At 46.2% G+C, this 19,378-nt stretch overlaps 1 protein-coding gene across 1 annotated transcript in view; it reads left to right on the top strand.

The window, feature by feature from the left end:
• The window catches only part of Zcchc4 (zinc finger CCHC-type containing 4), a 36,556-nt gene extending 19,425 nt beyond the window's left edge, over positions 1 to 17,131 (top strand). The window contains exons 7-13 of the mRNA XM_051174097.1: positions 747 to 897; positions 2,146 to 2,246; positions 9,448 to 9,569; positions 9,791 to 9,866; positions 12,185 to 12,236; positions 12,680 to 12,824; positions 16,019 to 17,131. Coding sequence (XP_051030054.1) covers positions 747 to 897; positions 2,146 to 2,246; positions 9,448 to 9,569; positions 9,791 to 9,866; positions 12,185 to 12,236; positions 12,680 to 12,824; positions 16,019 to 16,088 — 717 coding nt within the window. The 3' untranslated portion in view covers positions 16,089 to 17,131. The remainder of the gene's footprint in view (positions 1 to 746; positions 898 to 2,145; positions 2,247 to 9,447; positions 9,570 to 9,790; positions 9,867 to 12,184; positions 12,237 to 12,679; positions 12,825 to 16,018) is intronic.
• Positions 17,132 to 19,378: the final 2,247 nt, after the last annotated feature.

The following is a 19,378-nucleotide window of genomic DNA, read 5'->3' as shown; positions in this document are numbered from 1 at the left end:
GAGGGCTCATGCGTGCTGGTAGACAAGTGTTCTACTGCTGAGATGCTCAGTGGCTGCAGCTGAGGACGCATCCTGTCAGAACCCCAAGTGCAGGCCAGTGCAGATGCCTGAATGCTAACACTAGTGATACTAAGATAGATGCACCTCTGCTAACTGCACTCAAAGCAGAAACTGGTAAATCTCTTAGCTGTTGCTAGTCTGGCAGCTGCTGGAAACGCTAGCAGCCTGATGGGCAAGTGTTACTGGCAGTTTCCAGGACCAGATGGGTTTTGCCATTTGTAGACTTCCTCTGCTTGCTCAGATAAGTCTGCTGCTCACCTAGTCCTCAGTATGTGCACGCTACCTGCTGCCTCGAGGCCGGTCCTAAGATAACTCGTGGCAGTAGACAAGACAGTCCCCGAGCGAGGTTCAGCAATGCCTCTGCTCCTGTGTGTTGAATTGAATGTGTAGGTTGTTTTCACGGCTGATGGCTTTCTCTTTTTGGGGTTACTAAATTTAGTTTTTAATTTAACTATTTGAAATGTGTAGTTGTCTGATAGTGATGGTATTTGAATTTGTAATTTAAAATCCTGCTGATCGAGGAACCCAAAGATAAAATCGGACATGAATGGCTGAGAGACTTTGGATGTCACAGAGGGTGACTTGGTGATGTTTCCCTCCCTGACAGAGACCACGCTTAATGCGCTCTCCAGTAGGATAAAAGGCCGCTCTCTGGTTCTAATTTAGAGACATTTTATTTGTTACAGGCTGCCCTTGAAGTATGCAGGGCGTTCTTACAGGAGGAGGAAGGTGAAGGCGTGATTATGGTGACAGACCCTCCTTTTGGTGGCTTGGTTGAACCTCTGGCCATTACATTCAAGAAGTTAATTGCTATGTGGAAAGAGGGTCAAAGCCAAGGTACATTTTTTTTTTTTTAATTACTGCAAAACGAGCATGTGTCTATTATGTGTCTGCCTCCTGCCAATGCTAGCCAAGCCCAGCGCAGATGGAATGTGCAGCTCTTGCTCAGGCTCTTTTTAAAAGCACGTTGATTTGCTCATGGCAAACTTCATGATCACGGGACACTTCCTCTTTTTAAACCGGTTCCTCCGTAACATGGTTGTAAGATTATGGAGCAGTGTGAAGCACAATGGCGAACATACTGTCATTTGTTTAGTGCTCGGTGAGTGGCTGCCATGTGCAGGTGTCCTTCAGATGCTAAGACTAGATCAGGGAGCTCTGTGGCCCCTACGTCTCCTGTGATAAAGCCCTTGACCAGAAGCAACTTGGGCAGGAAGGGGTTTATTTTGCTTATACATCCTGAGTCACAGTCCAGTGAGGGAAGCCAGGGCAGGAGCCTAGGGGCGGGAGCTGATGCAGAGGCCATGGAGGATGCAGCCTACTGCTTCCCCCCCCGCCCCCACACACACGGCTTGCACAGCTTGCTTTCTTTACATCGGAGGACCTCCTGCCCAGGGACACTGCCTCACAGTGGGTCTCCCATACTCCCGTATCAGTTAATAACTAGGAGGGTACCCCCCTTTACTAAACTGAGGTTCCCTCTTTCCAAAGTACCTTAGCTCATGCCAAGTCGACAAAACAACTAACCAGGACATTATCCAACCTCAGGCCCAGAGCCTTGAATTTCACCATGATTTGTTGATGTGGAGGTTAGACACCCAGTAGGCCAGTGGCCATAAACAGTAACGGGACTCACAGACTTCCAACTGCAGAGGTGGGTTAGCAAATGGGGAAAATTTCTCGATTCAGTTTTATATGGAGCTTCTAGCCTGCGTGCTGATAAATTACTCAAGTGCGCAGAGGCACGTGGTCAGGCGTCTCCACTCACCGAGCTGTGTCAGTAGTGTGTTTCAGGGACAGAATCTAGAGGGATTCTGAAACGTGGCTCATCGTTACATATCACATTATTTGCTGCTCTTAAGGTCGCTAATCAGAACAATAAAGTCTGTGTACTGTTTTAGTAGGTAACATTTCCATTAACCATTGGTCAAGGTGGATTGGAACCACCGAAACATTGTTTGTGTGACACATACATGTATTGAACACCTGAAATTTCTACTGAAACTTTAATTTGCCTTTAGAATCAATGTCTTATTTTCTTTACTTACCCAATTATTTCTTTTTTCTTCCTGTGTGATCCGTCAGAAGACAGTCACAAAGAACTGCCCATTTTCTGGATTTTCCCTTATTTTTTTGAGTCGAGGATTTGTCAGTTTTTCCCAAGCTTCCACATGCTGGATTACCAGGTATAGTAACCCTGTGTCTCCTGGCTTGGTTGGGGAATGGATGTGCTGCTGGGAAATTCTGGGTAAGACTAGCCTTTGATTTTAGTAAATGGAAGTGGTTTGAACTGTGTCAACAACCAAGTTATTCTGTGTGTAGGCTAGGCCCTGGTTCCTAATGTTTGCGACTTCTAGGGTACTTGTTAAAAGACAGATTCTCGTATACACACTCAACCTCCCCCCACCACCACCAAAGAAACTAACCAACCAAGCAAACAAACAAACCAAAGTGCAGCTAGGGTTTTAGGTCAGCGGATCTATTCTGTCACCAGCCCCCGCCTCCCGGACCGCCAGGGTGAACGTTGGTTTGCTCTGTTCATGGGCTGTGTATAGGAAAGTAAATCGCCTCTTCTGGGTGATGGGAAGACACGTGGCCTGTCTGTGTGTCACTCAAGGATGCTGAGAGCTTTAAAGGGGCACGCTGCCAGCGGTGGGGTGTGGAGGGCAGCCGAGATGGCTGTGTGTGAGTGAGTGAGTGTGCTGGCCCAGCGTGGGCGTCCTTCCCCCACCGCCACACCTTACCACACTCCAAGGCCCAGGCCCTTCCACTCCGCCCTCAGCTCTCTCTCTGCTCGGCTTCCACAGTTAACCGTGTTGTTGTCGTTACTTGGTGTGGTCGCCCAGTTCGCTAGCAAGGCGTCTTCTTGCAAAGGCAGTTTTCCTGTGGGGTTTCTGAATAATTGACTGGCCATTAAATTGTAAGCATCTTTACCAGCTGTTGCAAGATAGCACTTGCTCTCATCTGTCTGCTCGCAACGGCCCGTGCCATCGCGATGATCATGCTGAAGGGGTGGTAGTTACCCAAAGCGAGGGCGCCTGCAATGGCGCCACAGAAAGCAGATGTTACCGTTTTTATTTTTCACTTCATTTGGTTTGCTTTCAGTGCCAAGAATCAAACACTTCCAGCCAGTTTTAAAAGACTTTTTGGAAATACACACACACACACACACACACACACACACACACACACACACACACACCACATGTATACACTTTTAAAGGCAGCTACATAATCGTTATATAATCGTTTCCAGTCACTTCCTTAACTGGCTGATCTGTCATTTTCTTCTTTTGTTTCTTCTGTACTATAAATGAAACTGCTGTAAGAATTTCTAATGCATAGAATTTTTCCATAGTTTCCATAGTGCGGACTTGGAAAGCTGGATTGTTTTCTCAGGTGTGAGGGGCATTTCTATGGCTTTGAGCCATATTAGTAGGGTACTTTCCAAAACAAGCTGCTCCCACCCTGACTTGTAGATGAAATACAGCCTATATCATGATTCCCTCCACAGCTGTGTACCTCCTTTTCAAGCTAGGAGGTTCTGTTTCTTGCTTGAGGGAGGGCTGCTTCTGGAATCGACATTTGCAATGCAGACACAGCTGCCTCCATCTAAAGATGTTTGCTAACTAAACTGGTTGCAGCCTCAGTGGCTCCTGCTGCCTTTGGAGGAAGGTGGTGCATGCGGGTGATGGTTGGACAGTAGGTGGCCCATATATTCCAAATGATTGAATGGAAAAGAGCACAGACTAGCACCGAGACAGACGATCTGGGTCTTAGTCTTCGCTTGGCTACTCAGCCTCTCTGAAGCTCTCCCTATCTGTTAAATGAATATGATGGTTGGGATAGCACTAGTAATAATAATAGCAACGATAACAGCTATGTCTCCTGAAATAATGTATGAAAAGGTGTGGCCGGCCAGTCTCTACACTTGTATAGTTCAGGCTGTCACCAGCACGGTCATAACGCGGATAGTCCCGAGCTGGGAAGAACCCTTGCATCTGAGAACTTAAGACTGGATAGCATAGGTCTCCTGGAAGGTGGTTGCATCTCCATATACACAAGTACAAGCATTTGAAATGGTGATAGGGCAGAAGAAGGCAGCTGTTTAACAGGGTAGGCAAATGGTGCTGATGGAAACTTCTTTGCCTGCCCGTGTCAGGCTAAGAACAGTTGACAGCGTAAGTTTACTGGAAATAACTGTCCAGGTTAGATCACGTGTGTAACCGTGCAGGAGCAAAGCAGTGTTTTTGATAAAACACCAGGCAACTGCTGAGAAGAAGATCCGTAAAACAAAATAGCATGCCTGAGGCCGCAGGTTCAATCCCCAGTGCCTCGGACAGACCTAAACCAAACGAAACCTCATGTCTCCTGTCCTCCATTACAGATCTTTTCACATAGCTCCTACCCCAACCATCACCAAAGTCACAGCAAGACTCCAAGCCACAGTGTAGCAAAGAAGTAAAAACAGCAACAAGACCATAATCACTGAATCTTTTTAGGGGCAGGGAGGATACTTTTCAGATAAATGGCTGTCTGAAATGCTACAGCTTTTCATGAAATACAAGCCATGTAGCAATGTTCATGTGGCTGTCACATCCCAGTGAGATGGTTTCTGCTGCGCCCGCACGCACGGCCAGAGTTCTGAGCTGGCGGAGGGTGCCGGGACTGAAGCACTTAACAGACCACCATGAGAAGTGAAGAGGAAGCTGCTGCCCTTTATTACAGAGAGTAATGGGCTTATGCACCCAAGCCAGGGGATGGGCTAAGCACAGGAGGAAGTCATGCACCACCCACACCTGGGGTCAAGGCTCGGGCACTGCACACCGGAAGTTCTGAGAACAACCTTGTTTGATCATCCTTGAGAGCGCGGGAGTTCTCCAGCTGGGTGGGGAGGAAGAGAGCTGTAAGGGACAGGTACTTAAATTTCCCAACAGGTTTCCTGTCTCAGCCCTCCTGGAAAGGTCCCTGGTGTCTCTTCATGTCTGTCCGTGAAGAGCCTCTTACACGTTGAAAGCAGAGCTGCCTGCTTTGCCAGAGAGCTCTTTTCTAGTCGGCCGGTGCAGGAAGCCACTTCTAGCTTATCTCTCACAGTGGAGAAGAAGGCATTTTGAAAAGAATTTTGAGAAATTATTGAATATTAAAAGGTGTCAACTTGCATTCACGCCTTTAATCCCAGCACTTGGGAGGCAGAGGCAGGTGGATCTCCGTGAGTTCAAGGCCAGCCTGATCTACATAGTGAGTTCCAGGACAGCCTGATCTGCACAGTGAGAACCTATTTTGAAAAAAACAAGGGGGAAAAAAAAAAGGCAACCAGATTCTTGAAACTCGGTGTATAATAAAGACTGAGCAGGGTGGGGTCTGTGTGGGAACTTTAAATTGGGGTTCGAAGGGTGTGAGGTCATGACTGCTGACTGTGGCCGGGGAGCTGAGGCGTGGCTTTGAGACCCTCGTGAAACGACCCAGAGCGTAGTCGTCAGGGCGTTGTGCAGATGCTAGTGTGGCTGGCACTCTGCCTGGGACGTAGTAGGTACCAAGTCAGTGCTGCGATGCCCGCCTCACTGCTCGCGCGCCCCGCAGAACTACTTCCGGTCTTGCGCCGCAGAAGGCATTTGCCTGGGGCTCAAATTAAGAGTTGGGAATTGCAGAGATTGTGTGCGTACCCTCATTTCTATACAGTACCTCATCACATTAATCAGTTCTGTGGGAGAGGTTTTCCGTTTGAAAATGCCTCTCATCATCATTGTGAGCGAGGTGTCAGAGATAATGACGGGAACATGGTGGATCAGCGCTAGCACGAGCGATAGGCAATTTGCAAAATTGTGTTTGCTTTACTGCATTTCCACGGGAGGTTTATTTGTGTGGATGAAGCTATGAAATATGGATGTATGTTAGAGGTACATTAATTTACTCTAGCAGCATGCGTTTTACATACCATATGTTTATAGTTAATTAGCACAACAAACCCGCATTTAAAAATAATAATAATCTCAATTAGGTTATGCAAAACCGAGCAATCAGCCACCTTCCTGACACACGCATTCTCCAGCTCCTTGGGAGCCCATGAAGACACTGCCCCTCCATCTGCTGTGGCAGTGCACAGAATGTCCCACACAATAGAAGTCTCCCACACTATGACTCTCCAGCCTTTGAAAGTTTTCATAAGATTCTCATGGGAAGAATGGCTTTCCTTACGACACTCGTAAGTTTACAAGCAAAACATCTTTTGTTGGATTTAATAAGGTACCACATATATTCAAGTCCACAGAGGAGCGCACTGGGGAAACGTTATACATTTAAAGCCCTTTCAAAGGAAACTACTTACACTTCTATTTTAGGTTGATTTTTTTTTTTTTTAAAGTGAAATCTATTTTTGTGTCTTGCCTCTGCTAGGTAACCTCTATTCATAGGATTTTGGAAGTTGGAAAGAGCTGCAGAGGTAACCTGGGCTGACTTCCCAGTGTGATAATCCTCTCCGCTAAATTCATGACAAGCACTCATCTACCTTCATTTGAATGCTTTTGGGGCACAGAGTCCCACAGCCTTACAAGGCAACTCAATTTATTTAATAGCTCTAATCGTTAGAGAAATTTCTCATATTGAGATAAAATATGCTCCCCATTAACTTCTAACCATTGCTCCTGGTTCTGTTCTCCGAGGCAATAAGGGATAAGTCTAATTTCTATTCCATATGACACCCCTTCAGTTATGAACTAGCTGTCAGTTCCTCCCGGTCTTTTCTGAACAAACACCCCCAATTTGTTAAACTATAAATCCTGTTGATTGCTATTATTTTCAGTAGAAGTGAGCCGGTTTTATCAGTGTCTCTTAAAATGTGGGGACTGAACTCAGGGCTGCCAGTGGGATCTCACCTCGGCTTCCCTTGTTGGGGAAACTGCTCATAGGTAGAGAACAAACTCCACCCGGCCTACATGAACCACAAGTGACTGAAGTCACCCCTGCAGGCAGCCTTCCAGAAACCCTTGGGGCTTTCCACATGCCCCTTGCCTTCTCTGTCTCATCTGCTCAGCTTTTACTCACTGTTGAAGCTTGCTGGTGAGCCTTAGGGAGTGCATTTACTTGTAAACCTGGTAACACAGAGTTAAACCAGAGCTGTGGAGAGAGGCAACCAATCTATCTTCTGTTTTTCCTTCTGTTTTAAAAAGCTTTATTTTCACCTTGTCCAAGACTCAGGGGCCTCCAAGGTGGTTACCAAGCTGCCTGGTTCGGGTAGAAATCCTGAGTCTGGCTGGTGCAGAGCAGAGGAGAGAGAGCCCCTTGGAAGGCGAGGCCTCCTGTCATTGAGAGTGAACCGCTCTAAGACACACTTGCCCAGAGATGGCTGAGGCACGCCAGTCTGCATTTCTGGCTGGGGCCCAGCCAGCCTACGGAGGTTGGTTAGGTGGTTGCCCATCTTCTTGATGAGCTTCACCTCCTCATCCAGGAAGTGGTTTTCCAACAGGTCACAGGGATGAGGGTCTGTGTAGGCAGAACCCAGGGAAGGAAGATCCAAGAGGGCCTGGTTCAGGTTCTTCTCCCGGGCCAAGGCAGCTTCCATGGCCTCCTGGCCTTTACCCACTCATCTTGAGATGGCTGCTGCACACCCTGGAAAAGCACATCCCCACGGGTGTTCTGCAACTTGAGGAGGTGCCCTTGCCCTTCTCCTTGGCCCGTCCAGGAAAGAAGTGGCCTACGCCCTCCAGAGCCACGTCATCCTCCTGATCAAAATAGTAGCCCAGAGAGAGGAAGGTGTAGGAGGCGGTTCACGCAGCTTCCATTTCGGAGGAATGATTCTGATGACCCTGCGAGGGTGTGGCAGATCTAAAATATGGAGGTAACCCACAAAGAGACGGTGCTGGCAACTGATGGCTGCTGGAGGATGGGGAGTCATTTTCCTTCTAGTGTAGTTGCTGGTAGGCTGTCCATGCTGAGTGATGACCTCTCACCCACACACATGCAGGTAGTTCTAATTGGACTCAGAGGGTTAGTGTGTGTGTGTGTGTGTGTGTGTGTGTGTGTGTGTGTATTTAAAGGACACAAACATGGGAGAAAGCATTGGGGTGTGGTCAGGGGAATGGGAAAGCGAGTTTCCCTTCGGATAGAATATGATTAAGTTATAGTGTGTACGTGCGTGTAATCTAAGAATACATTTTAAAAGTTGTTCTTAAAAGCACCTGTCTCCCTGTCATGGTTTCCCTCCGTGTTTGTGCAAAATAGCTAGCTGCAAGCCCAGTCGGTCCCGATTCCTAAGTGTACTCCTGTTTCTAATGAAAACAGTTCACTGCAGCTCACGCGGTAGTTGGGATCCACCCGTCCTGATCCGTCCATGGCACTCTTGGGGGGTAACGTCCTGAGTTCGTAACCGTCCATGGCACTCTTGGGGGGTAAAAACAGCGCTTGTCAAATTGAGTGTGCAGGGAGGGCTTGCTAAAACCAGAGCGTCTGATGCAGTAGGGTGCTGGGTGGGAGAACATTTGCATTTCTAACAGGGCCCAGGTACTGTTGCTGTTGCTCAAACACTCTGAGTACTACTGAGCTAAAGAAAAACAGATTTAGTAGCCAGGTGGACCCACAGCAGACCAGAGGCCAAACTGAGGGCACGGAGGACCGGGAATGGCCTCTCCGTCAGGATAGTCAGCTGACATGACAAGTTCGGATGCTGAGGGGAGGTCAGTGTTTGTGGGGGGCGGAAGCCAGGTGGACACACAGGTGGTCTCCATCTTCCTTCCCCCTAAGCACTCTGGACTCTTAAGGTCACGACCCGTGACCTCCTTTTACGGTTTAAAAACATCCACAAGGTTGTCTAAGGTCATCTAACAAGTAAGTGACAGTCATCGTCTGACCCCCAACGTCTGTTCCATCGGAGGGCAAGAGGGCAGACGGAACGGGAGTGGAAGGCCAGACTGAGCATGCTCCTTTATTTGGTGAAGGCCAGACTGAGCATGCTCCTTTATTTGGTGAAGGCCAGACTGAGCATGCTCCTTTATTTGGTGAAGGCCAGACTGAGCATGCTCCTTTATTTGGTGACTGGCAAACGTCCCCAGGAAGTGGGGCATCTTACTTCGTACACTAGCATACATCTTCAAACAAACGCCTTGTGTTTAGCATCCTCAGTAAAGCTCTTAATTACAAAACAGACTTCCTTATGGAGCCTATAAAGTCATTCCTGTGACCAACATATGTGAATGTTGTAACACATCTTACCCTTGTTGCAATGTGACTCCACCGCCATGGAGGCCTCTGGAAGCTGGCTGTGAGTAAACGTGCTTTTAGGAGTTGATTATTCACTACTTGCTTCAGCCTGCATCTTGGCATCAGTTTGTTTATTGGTTCAAGGGGCTTAGAGAGTATTGACTCATTTGAATGACTTTTCTTTTTACTTTCTAGGTAGATTATGATAATCACACACTTTACAAACATGGAAAGACAGGTCGAAAACAGTCTCCTGTTCGGATTTTCACCAATATCCCACCCGACAGAATAACCCTTCCTATAGAAGAAGGGTACAGGTGAGACCACTGTGAACTTCAGGTCGTCTGCAAATGCCGTTCTATGTAAATGCTTTCAATATTGAATCAGGTGCTTCTTGTATTGCTTGTAGATTTGATCTATAATTTCACATTGAATTGAATTCTGTTTACCTCCAATTTTTGGAGCAAGTTCCTTGTTTGCCTTTGTTCTATGAATCTCAATGAATCCTTGCAGCTCATTTTCCTGTTTCTCTCTTTAGATTTTGTTCCCTCTGTCAGAGATATGTTTCTCTTGAGAATCAGCACTGTGTGCATTGTAATTCTTGCACATCCAAGGTATAGTTCTCTTACGTAATACATTTTTATGCAAGTGTTCGTTATATGTTAGTTTGATAGATTTATTACTCTTGAAATGTTTTGCTGCCTGCTGGTGGTGCCGCACACCTTTGGTCCCAGCACTGGGGGCGCAGAGGCAAGTGGATCTCTGTGAGTTCAAGGCCAGCCTGGTCTACAGAGTGAGTTTTAGGACAGAGAAACCCTGTCTGGAAAAACAAAAACAAACAAACAAAAAGTTTTGTTAATACTTGAATTCATGTGTATTATCACCTTCTATATCTTAATGTAGTAGTACCTAATTTTTAATTATAGACTTAGCAGGCTTTAAAAACTCTTGTGTGTGGAAGGTGTGTGTGTGTGTGTGTAGGCACATGTGTGCACACACGTGTGGAAGTCAGAGAACTCCTTACAGGAGTTTCTCTCCTTCTACCGTGTGAGTCCCATGAATCGAATTCAGGTCATCATGTTTGATGATGAGTGCCTTTACTACTGAGCCTTCTCCAGCCCTATTACAGGCCTTTTTAAAGCACTTAATTCCTTTCATCATTGTAAACAGCTATTTCAGTCATTTTCATACGGTACTTACCAAGAGTGTTTCCAATAAGGCACTAAGTGCTGAATTTATATATAGTCTGTTAAGGGTAAGATTATGATGTTCCAAATCAGGCATGGGACCATTAGGTACCATTGCTGTTCTGATGCAGTGATGATTAGTAACATGTACCGTGCACTTTTTATGTGCTAGGCTTGTGCCTCAGAGCCTTGCACGGGTTAACACATTTAGTCCTCAGAATAGCCCCTGTTCTCTTACAGCTGCCACAGAACATGAGACCTGTCTGCTGTTTATGGGTTTAGCTCTTTGCTTTTGAAATGCTTTTAAAAGCATTTTAGATTTGGTGCCCAGTGAAGCGGAAGGTACTGAGATTTGTCTAGACTTCCTACCCCCACTCAGCCCTTCTTGTTACTGTCTGGGACTGGAGTATACCTTCTGTGACGGTTGATGGACACACTTGTCCTTAAAGCCCGGGCCCATGCTTTACTTTGAGGTTCACTTTTGGTGCTGTGTGTTCTTTGAGTTGGATGAGTATCTACTGACCTGCTTCTGCCACTGTAGGGTCATATAGAGGGACTTCACCGTGTTCCCTGGAAATCCATCGTCTGTGCGCTGCGTGCTCACCCTCCCCTTCCCCAACCTCGGGCAACTGATCTGTAGTTTTGCCTTTTCCAGAAAGTCATAAAATTGGAATCACACAGCATGTGTAACTGCTTTTCAGACTGGCTTCTCATCTGAAATGGCCGTTTAAAGCGGTGTCTTTCTTTCCCTGGCCAAGTAGCCCGTTCTTGTTAATGACTTCCATTGTCTGGGTGTGGCACAGCTTGAAACTGTGCACCGACTGAAGGACCTCTTGCCCAGCCCCACCTTTGAACAATAACAAATAAGCTCCTGCTTATTTTTTTAAGGAGATAGGACAACTTTTCAGCCACTTGGTGCATTTTTATTGTCTAGTCAGAAAGAGCATATGGAGTTTAGCTTTTCTAAACAGCACAAATTATTTTCCAAAGAACAGCTTAGTTCAAATAACTATTTCCACTTGGTTTAGAATGGTCTGAATTACGTCCAGGTTTATAAAGTTTAAAATCGAGAGGGAAAAACTTAATTAGCAATAAGCACACGGGTGGTAAAAATAAACAATTATAGGGAAATGAGGGTCAGAAAAGTTAGAGCTGCACTGTCCAGTGAGAGAGAGGAACGCTGGACTGGCAGCCCGTGTCAGGAGGGCTCTGGGGTCCAGGGGGCCCAATTCTCGACAGGCAGTTGCTTTAATATTTGTAAAGTGCATGTATATATATGTTGAATGTACTTTTCTAGGTATGTTTTACTTCACACTTAAAAAAAAAAAGTTACTCAAGAAGTAACCTGTAATCTCTCTCTCTCTAAATTACACGACGCTCTCAAATATGAATTTCATTAAGGGCTATGTAGTATAGAGCACATAAAATTATGGAATCATTAATTCTCTTGAAATTTTCATTTGGGTCCTTCTTTGTGAAGATTGGATGGCTTGAAGCAGAGTGGATTTTCAAGATCATTTGGATAAATCTAGTTTCATAGTTAAGGAAATTGAGGCCCATCAAGGAGGCATTTGAGTTAAGTGGAGAAATGCATAAATTAAAATCAGAGTATTTAATTGTGAAGCCCAGGAAAGGAAGAAATAAGGAATGAATAATTTACACACATTTTAATAAGGCATTTTAATTTTTAATTGTGGAACTTGGCTGTTATAACGAATTGAACATTTTAAAATTTGTTTCTGTAGGATGGCAGGAAATGGAGTCATTGCTTTCTCTGCAGAAAGTGTGTGAAGCCTTGTAAGTGTTTGAGATCCCCAGGAGACACGCTTAGCTCTCCCCACGTGCATAAGACTTTAATTACATTCGTAACGGAAAATAATGTAGAGGCCCACATTGACTTTTATGACTACTGACACACGTCTTTCGTAGTGCGAGCTGACGCTAGCCCGTGTCAGTGTGGTACCCGGCGCTGTCCCTCTCCGCCAGCCTCTGTTGTGGCAGCGGCCGTCAGGTCATGACGTATTGGGCAAGGCTGAGTTTGTTTGCATTATAGCAGAACTTGCCGGGTCATGTGGGATTCAGACACTTCACCATGATCTCTTTAGCCAAAGTAAAATGAGTTACGCCCACCGGCCACACTATCTGAAGTAAACATTATTCATAGACCCTACCTCAGAGGTTACTGAAATGAAAAATCATGTCAAATGAGCCTCTTCTGAAACTTAAGTTTTCCTTCACAGCCTGGATCCACTGCAGCACTTGCAATCGCTGTGCACTCCCGGACCATTCCTGTGCGGGCCCCAAAGATGGCTGCTTTATTTGTGGCGCGTTGGATCACAAACGCAGCAATTGTCCCAACATTGGCATCGCTAAGAGACCTAACAAGTCAGTGGAATTCTCTTTCTCTCTAGAAAAAAAAAAAAAAAAGATTGCTGGTGTCAAGGTTCCTAGCTCAGTCTGTGGACTCAGGAGTGACAGTCGCCATTGTCACCATTGTGTCTTATTACCTGGTCTGAGGGGGGACACAGAGGCTAGCAAAGCATGCTTCAGGGAACTCAGGCTGGCAGGTGAGACACAAGACAGCCAAAACCAGAGGAGGAAGCGCGTAACTTTCCATCTCCCGTGGCTCATACGGAATGCTAATTTTAGGATGAAAGTGCAGACTTCACCGAAGGTAATGATCCTCGCTCGGGTCAGGCTGCATGGGAAGACCGGGGCAGACGCCTGGTGGCAGGAGGGGACAGGGAAGGCATTTCGGATGGGATGGAGCAAACCCTTCCATAGCAGGAAAGTGTGCATCCCAAAGCAGCAAAGAGCTGAGTTCATGTGGGACTCAAACAGTACAGCTTGCTCCTTTAGCCAATTAAAATGAGCTAAGCAAACCTAGCCACAATATTTAAAGTAAACTTTATTTATATTAGTACTAGTTAGTTGTATACATTTTTAGAACACATTTACACATGCCTTTTACTTAAATATTTAAATTGTTATTTTTTTTCCCTATGATTATTTTGACACCTCCCCCCACCAACATTTGGCATCGATAACTCAGAGTAAAATGATTCCAGTTGTTGGGTAGTGGCGGCCCATGCCCTTAATCCTAGCACTCGGAAGGCAGAGACAGAGCGGGTGGATCTCTGTGAGTTCAGGCCAGTCTGCTCTACAGAGCAAGTTCCACGACAGCCATGGCTGTCACACACAGAAACCCTGTCTCAAAACAAAGAAAGATTCTAGTAATTATAGCATGTTTAGGAAAAAAACTACTTCTGTATATACCAACTGGGTTAATGCACAGGAGTGACCCCTCTAAAGATAAATTTTTACTTTAACTGTGTTTGGGTGATTTGCCTGCGTGTATGTCTGTATATCACATGAATGCTGATCTGTTGATTGTAGTAGTTACACACATTCTGTTTCCTTTGGCGAGGGGGGGGGGCAATCACTATCTTTCAGTATTGGGTTTTATCAACTTTTATTCAAAGGGTAAATAAATCCTCTGAGTTGCAGTGTACCTGGTGATGTTAGTGGCATTGCTTCAGAAAACTCCTTTAGACTCTGCTACTGTCTTCCAGAAAAGCCCACATAGTGAAGTTGACAGAAATACTTACTGCACGTGTGTGTGTGTGTGTGTGTGTGTGTGTGTGTGTGTGTGTGTGTGTGTGTGTTATAGGGGCCGCCCGCCTGGGTGCTGAGAATCAAACCTGGGTCCTGTGCAAAGGCATCAAGTCCTCTTAGCCACTGGGTCACAAGCATCTCCAGCCCTGACAGAATGCGCTTTCTTTACAAATAGCAAGTGTTTTAATATATACCTGAGCATACCGTGTTGTGCAATATCTTTCAGTCCTAAGCACTTTACAGCTGACTTTTGTATTTTGTTTTTTTGTTGTTACATTTTCCTGTGGATGTGAACTAAAATGATGCTGGCTCCCTCTTGTGGTGAAAGCTTATTCTGTCAGTTACATAAATCCCCGAGGCTAGAGGACAAATGCTAGGTCAGTGTAATTTCAAGGCAAACTAAAATGGTAAATTTTACTCATCCAGTTCACCAGCATGTGCGTACTTAGCTCTAGAAAGTTTTGTTTATACATTACAAGTGAATGATTTTAAATTCTCTTCCTTCTGCTTATTCCCCGGTGAAATCTGGTTCATTTTTAATCCTGCTTATGAGTAGATGAACCAAAGAGAACTTTAAAATTTAAATAGAGACACACGGCTTCATTGACTTTCCTATTTGGGGTCATGCTTGACTTCACTAACTTTGCTAAGTCCTTGCTTATCAGGGGACCATCCCACTTTAAGAGAAGGAGGTTTACGTAACACGCAAAGAGACAGTAAGAATTGAGGTTGAGGGACTGGGCACTCTCAGCCGGTAGCACGGAGTATTGAAGGCGCATATCATCGAGTAGAGGTCTGCTGAGTGAGTGGCCAAGAACCCGCTAAGCGCCGGTGTTTCCCAGCGACCCTGGGGGCGGCCTTTTACTAGTTGAGTAGTCCCTGTCCCGTGAGTGTGGAAACAGAGTCTAGAGTCAGGCTGGCCCCGTCACTCTGTCCTTAGATGATTCTAGGACTTAAGAGCCTCGAGTTCTTCACCTGAGAAACACCAGGGGAGAGAGACGTCTGCCTGCCCAGTGAATTTGAAGACTCTGCCCACTAGTTTTCATTTCCCACACCCGATGCACACTATACTGACTGAACGAGAGCTGAGGCCCAGCTTTGACCGGCTCAAGGGTAGCCTGCTGTTCAGGAAGCCTTAACCAAGGAAGGGAGGCCCAGAAGGGCCTGCTTCTTATGGCTTAGGAGGGCTGTGGCTTCTGACTCTCAGAAACTGATGTTGCCGGGTAGCCAGGCCATTTCCAGGCAATGCCCAGTGCTGCGTGCCCAGTGCTCGGTGGGTAAATGGCATGACCCTGCCGGCGTGGGGGAGTGCATCAACAGTTGTCTTGCCTCAGCGAAGCAGAGGCTCTGTTCTATCTTCTGTAGCGCGCTGCAGAGGGGCAGCTCTGGCCTGTTCATTCAGAGGCTTGTTTTCAAAACGCTTGGGACACAAAAGCTGGGCATCCTCTGAGGAAGCTGGCACTTTCACGCCTGTGAGGGAGAGGAAGGTTAGCTTGGGGCTTTAGGATTGGGCTCTCTTCAGTGTGCTCGATTTTTCTTTTCCGGTTGTGCTGTTTCATCTTTCTGCCCCTGCTGACTGCCGCATGTATGAATCCATTTCAAGGGGGAAAATGTAATCCAGGGATCAGGTACGGAAGTGCTGAGCTGAGCAGTCTATACGTAGCAAAGAGACAAGTTTACTGGTGTGGCTGCTCACTTCTGTGGCGGGTCTGTCCTAAATAGCTTGTTCTAAATCTGCAGTAACCATCTTTTAAAGAAATGTCTTTGGGGACATTCTGCTTGATCAGGCCTCTGTCTGTTTCTCTGTCATCATGGTTAGGACACTGGAGGTTTATGCTTCCTACACAGTAAAGTCTTTCATGTCTCCTATTTCCCTATTTGGTTAGCCAGTTAATTAAACTTCAACACAATTACATAATTCACTGTGCTCATTCCATGAAATAATTTAGCACCTTGCTTTTCAGAGCTGTCAGAAAGCAGAAGCAAAGAAAAAGTAATAAGATAAAAGCGGAGCCACTAAAGGACAACCCATGAATCACACATCTGCTCCACGAAGGAAGAGGAGGACAGGGCCCATCAATACCCTCGCTCTTAAATGCCCAGTGACTGGAGAATAAGGAAGATTTACAGTCCAGCCTTGGATGCCATTTTCTCCAAGTGCCACACTTCAAAGGTGTGCACCTTCCTGAGCTCGGTCGCTAACAGGCAAGTGGCATTTGTTGGCTTCGAACCTGAGTCCTTTCACTGCCTCTGCAGACCTGGGAGCTTCCAGCCCTGAGCTGGTTCTCGGCTCTGCATGTTTTCCCACTCTTTAAATTCCACCAGGCTTCCTTTTGTCCAAAAAGTGAACGTGCAGCCTACATTTACATACAATACCAGAGATTAATGCAAATGAAAATCTATGGTTTTCCTTACGTCAGGCCTTTGTTTTAATTTAGAAATGAAATTGTTTTGTTAAATGACCAAGCACTACAAGGACACTAAGGCACATCCAGTCCAAGACCCATGGGGCCACCTGTGCTGTAATTGAAAAAGTGGCTCGAGAGAAAAAATGCCATGGGACAGAACTCACGTGGAGGCATTTTTATTAGAGGAAAGGGAATAGGGAAAAGAGGAGAGGAGGGATAGACCGATCGAGAAAAAAGGCAGAGAAGTGCAGAGAGAGGTGGGGGGAGGGGCGGGGCCCTTTGAAAAGAACACAGTGAATGTGCACAGGTGATGCTCAGTGGCTGCAGCTGAGGGCGTGTCCTGTCAGAACCCCAAGGGCAGGCCAGTACAGATGTCTGAGTATTAACAATGTATACCCCAGGGTAGCTATGCGTGTGGCCCAACAGAAGCATAAACACATTTAATCATTATGAGGCTTTGTGTGGCTTTCTTCATAACTCAAATCACATAGTCCTTGAGTGGAACATTGTAGATGATATCTTGTTGCAATGTCCAAAGGTTGGACATGCCCGGACTCTTTTCAACAAATTATTTGAAGATTAGATCTGAAGATGATGGGGTAAATTGATATTAAAGCACTGTAAAGATAAGAGGATTGTACTTGTTTTATTATTAAACCTTTATTTTTTCAGTACTTTCTCCAGTTGTCCTTATTATTACCATTTTTATTTACGGAGTGATATATTGTATGTGTGCCTGTGTGTACCCATATATGCCACAGCAGTCACGTGTGAGTCTGTGCTCTCCACCGTGTGGATTCTAGGGACTGGCCTGATGTCATGAGGCTTGGTGGCGCAGTCCTCACCATCTCACCGGCCACAGTTGTCTTCTGATGGTATGGAATCCCTCAGGCGTTGGAAGGGTGTGTCCCAACTTGTGCTGTGAGGCAGGGTAGTGACTAACCGCTATTCGCGTACCGAGGAGCATCCCTGGCTGTGTGGCCTTGACCAGATCCCCTTTACGCGTACCGAGGAGCATCCCTGGCTGTGTGGCCTTGACCAGATCCCCTTTATTAGCCCGTGTCTTCAGTATGGCCTTGGGAGCCTTTCATATATGCCAGCTTCAGTTTCCTGCAGGAAGTGAGCTGTGTGACCACAGAGGCCAGGTGGACACTGTCACTGCAGAGTGTGTCCCCCTCCACGAATAAGCAGTTCATCACTCCATTTGTCCGCCAGGCACCTGGCGCCATCTCTTTGACTGCGTCATTGTAAATGGATTAATCTGCATAATGACTTTTCTCTTGTTTCCAAACAGCTGCTCTGGAGCTCATAGTGAAGCCTCTTGGCTTTGGTGTTAGCTGGAGTGCTGCACTCACTCCCTGTGAGCCAGGCCTGCTAAAGTCCTATGTGAGATGTTTAAGCCTGGGGCAGACTAAAAGGGTAATAGTGAACATCAGGTGACATTAAAAGACAAGTTTCAGGTCCACAGAAAAAGGCAGATGAGATGTATAACCCACTACCCTATAGCATTATGGGAGGCAGAGCCGTGAATTCCCAGAAGCTCTGTGTGAGCTAGCCTACGTACCAGTGCAGTGGCAGAAATAAGAGAGACGGATGTGGGATGCCCCTCTGCATGCTATGAATATGCTTTATTACCATTGGTTAATAAAGACACTGATTTGGACGATAGCCAGGCAGGAAATCCAAACAGACATACAGAGAGAAGGTGAAGTCAGAGGAACACCAGCAGCTGCCAGAGAAGCAAGATGTGAGGTAACAAGCCATGAGCCTGCGACGATGCACGATGAATAGAAATGGGTTAATTTGATTGTAAGAGCTAGTTAATAGTAAGCCTGAGCTGATAGGTCAAACAGTTTGTAATTAATATCAAGCCCCTGAAGGCTTATTCGGGAACTGAAGGGTGGGAGAGAAATGTCTGGTTACAAGAGGACCTGATTGAAAACGCAGAGGAGGGAGAGGGCTGACTTGCACACGTATCTTGGCACACATTCCCCACATGCGTGTGCATCCATACACATATGCCAAGAAGAAGATTCTTTGCTTTAAGGCTAGTTCAGCAGCGCTGGGACTTAATAAGCTCCCACGGACTCTTCTTCGACCCCTTGCTTTCTGTGCTCTTGCATTCTGCGCTCACATGTCTGTGTCCTTTGACGAAACCCAGGTGCACATGAATGTGTTGTCAGAGTTTCCTTGCCCTTACCACCTGCTCCCCGCACATAGCCAGCAGCTGCTTCCCAACTAACTGACTTGGAGACAGTTTAAATTATAAATGCTCAGCCAACAGCTCAGGCTTGTTATTACCTAGTTCTTACATGTAGATTAACCCACGCTTTGCCACGTGGCTCATGACTTGTTACCTCTTTTCCACACACCCTGCTTCCTCGGTGGCTGGCTGGCATCTCCTCTGACTCCGCCCATATTCTCCTATCATTCTTGATTGTTTGTCCCTCCTGTAATTCCTGCCTGGCTTCCAGCTAATCAGCTTTCTACTAAAACGATCTGAATGACAAATCTTAACAGTGTATGAAAGGATTATTGTACTGTGTGCGTGTGTGCAATGTGTGTGTGTTGTGTGCAATGTGTGTGTGTGTGTGTGTTGGGCAAGTGTTGCATCCCTGAGCTTCATACACAGATGGCTTTGATGACAGGAGGGACTCAGCTGAGACAGGAACTGGAGATCACTGAGTTCACCTCTCTGTTTCCATTTTGGGAAGGGACATTGCCAGACTTTACTGTGTCTACCATACCATGATCAGATGTATGGAATTCTCCAAAACTCAGACACCTGAGGGACCACGACCTCTGAAGAGTTGGGTCCTGGTGACCAAGGATCATTTTTATCTCCATATTCCTTAATTCTAAGATAATATCAATTATAAATTACATCACTTAGCTAGGTGCTATGGAATATACCTC

This window comes from Phodopus roborovskii, unplaced genomic scaffold (genome assembly GCF_943737965.1).
Source record: "Phodopus roborovskii unplaced genomic scaffold, PHOROB, whole genome shotgun sequence".
Classification (NCBI taxonomy): Eukaryota; Metazoa; Chordata; class Mammalia; order Rodentia; family Cricetidae; genus Phodopus; species Phodopus roborovskii.
This window is presented reverse-complemented; position numbering and strand designations above follow the sequence as displayed.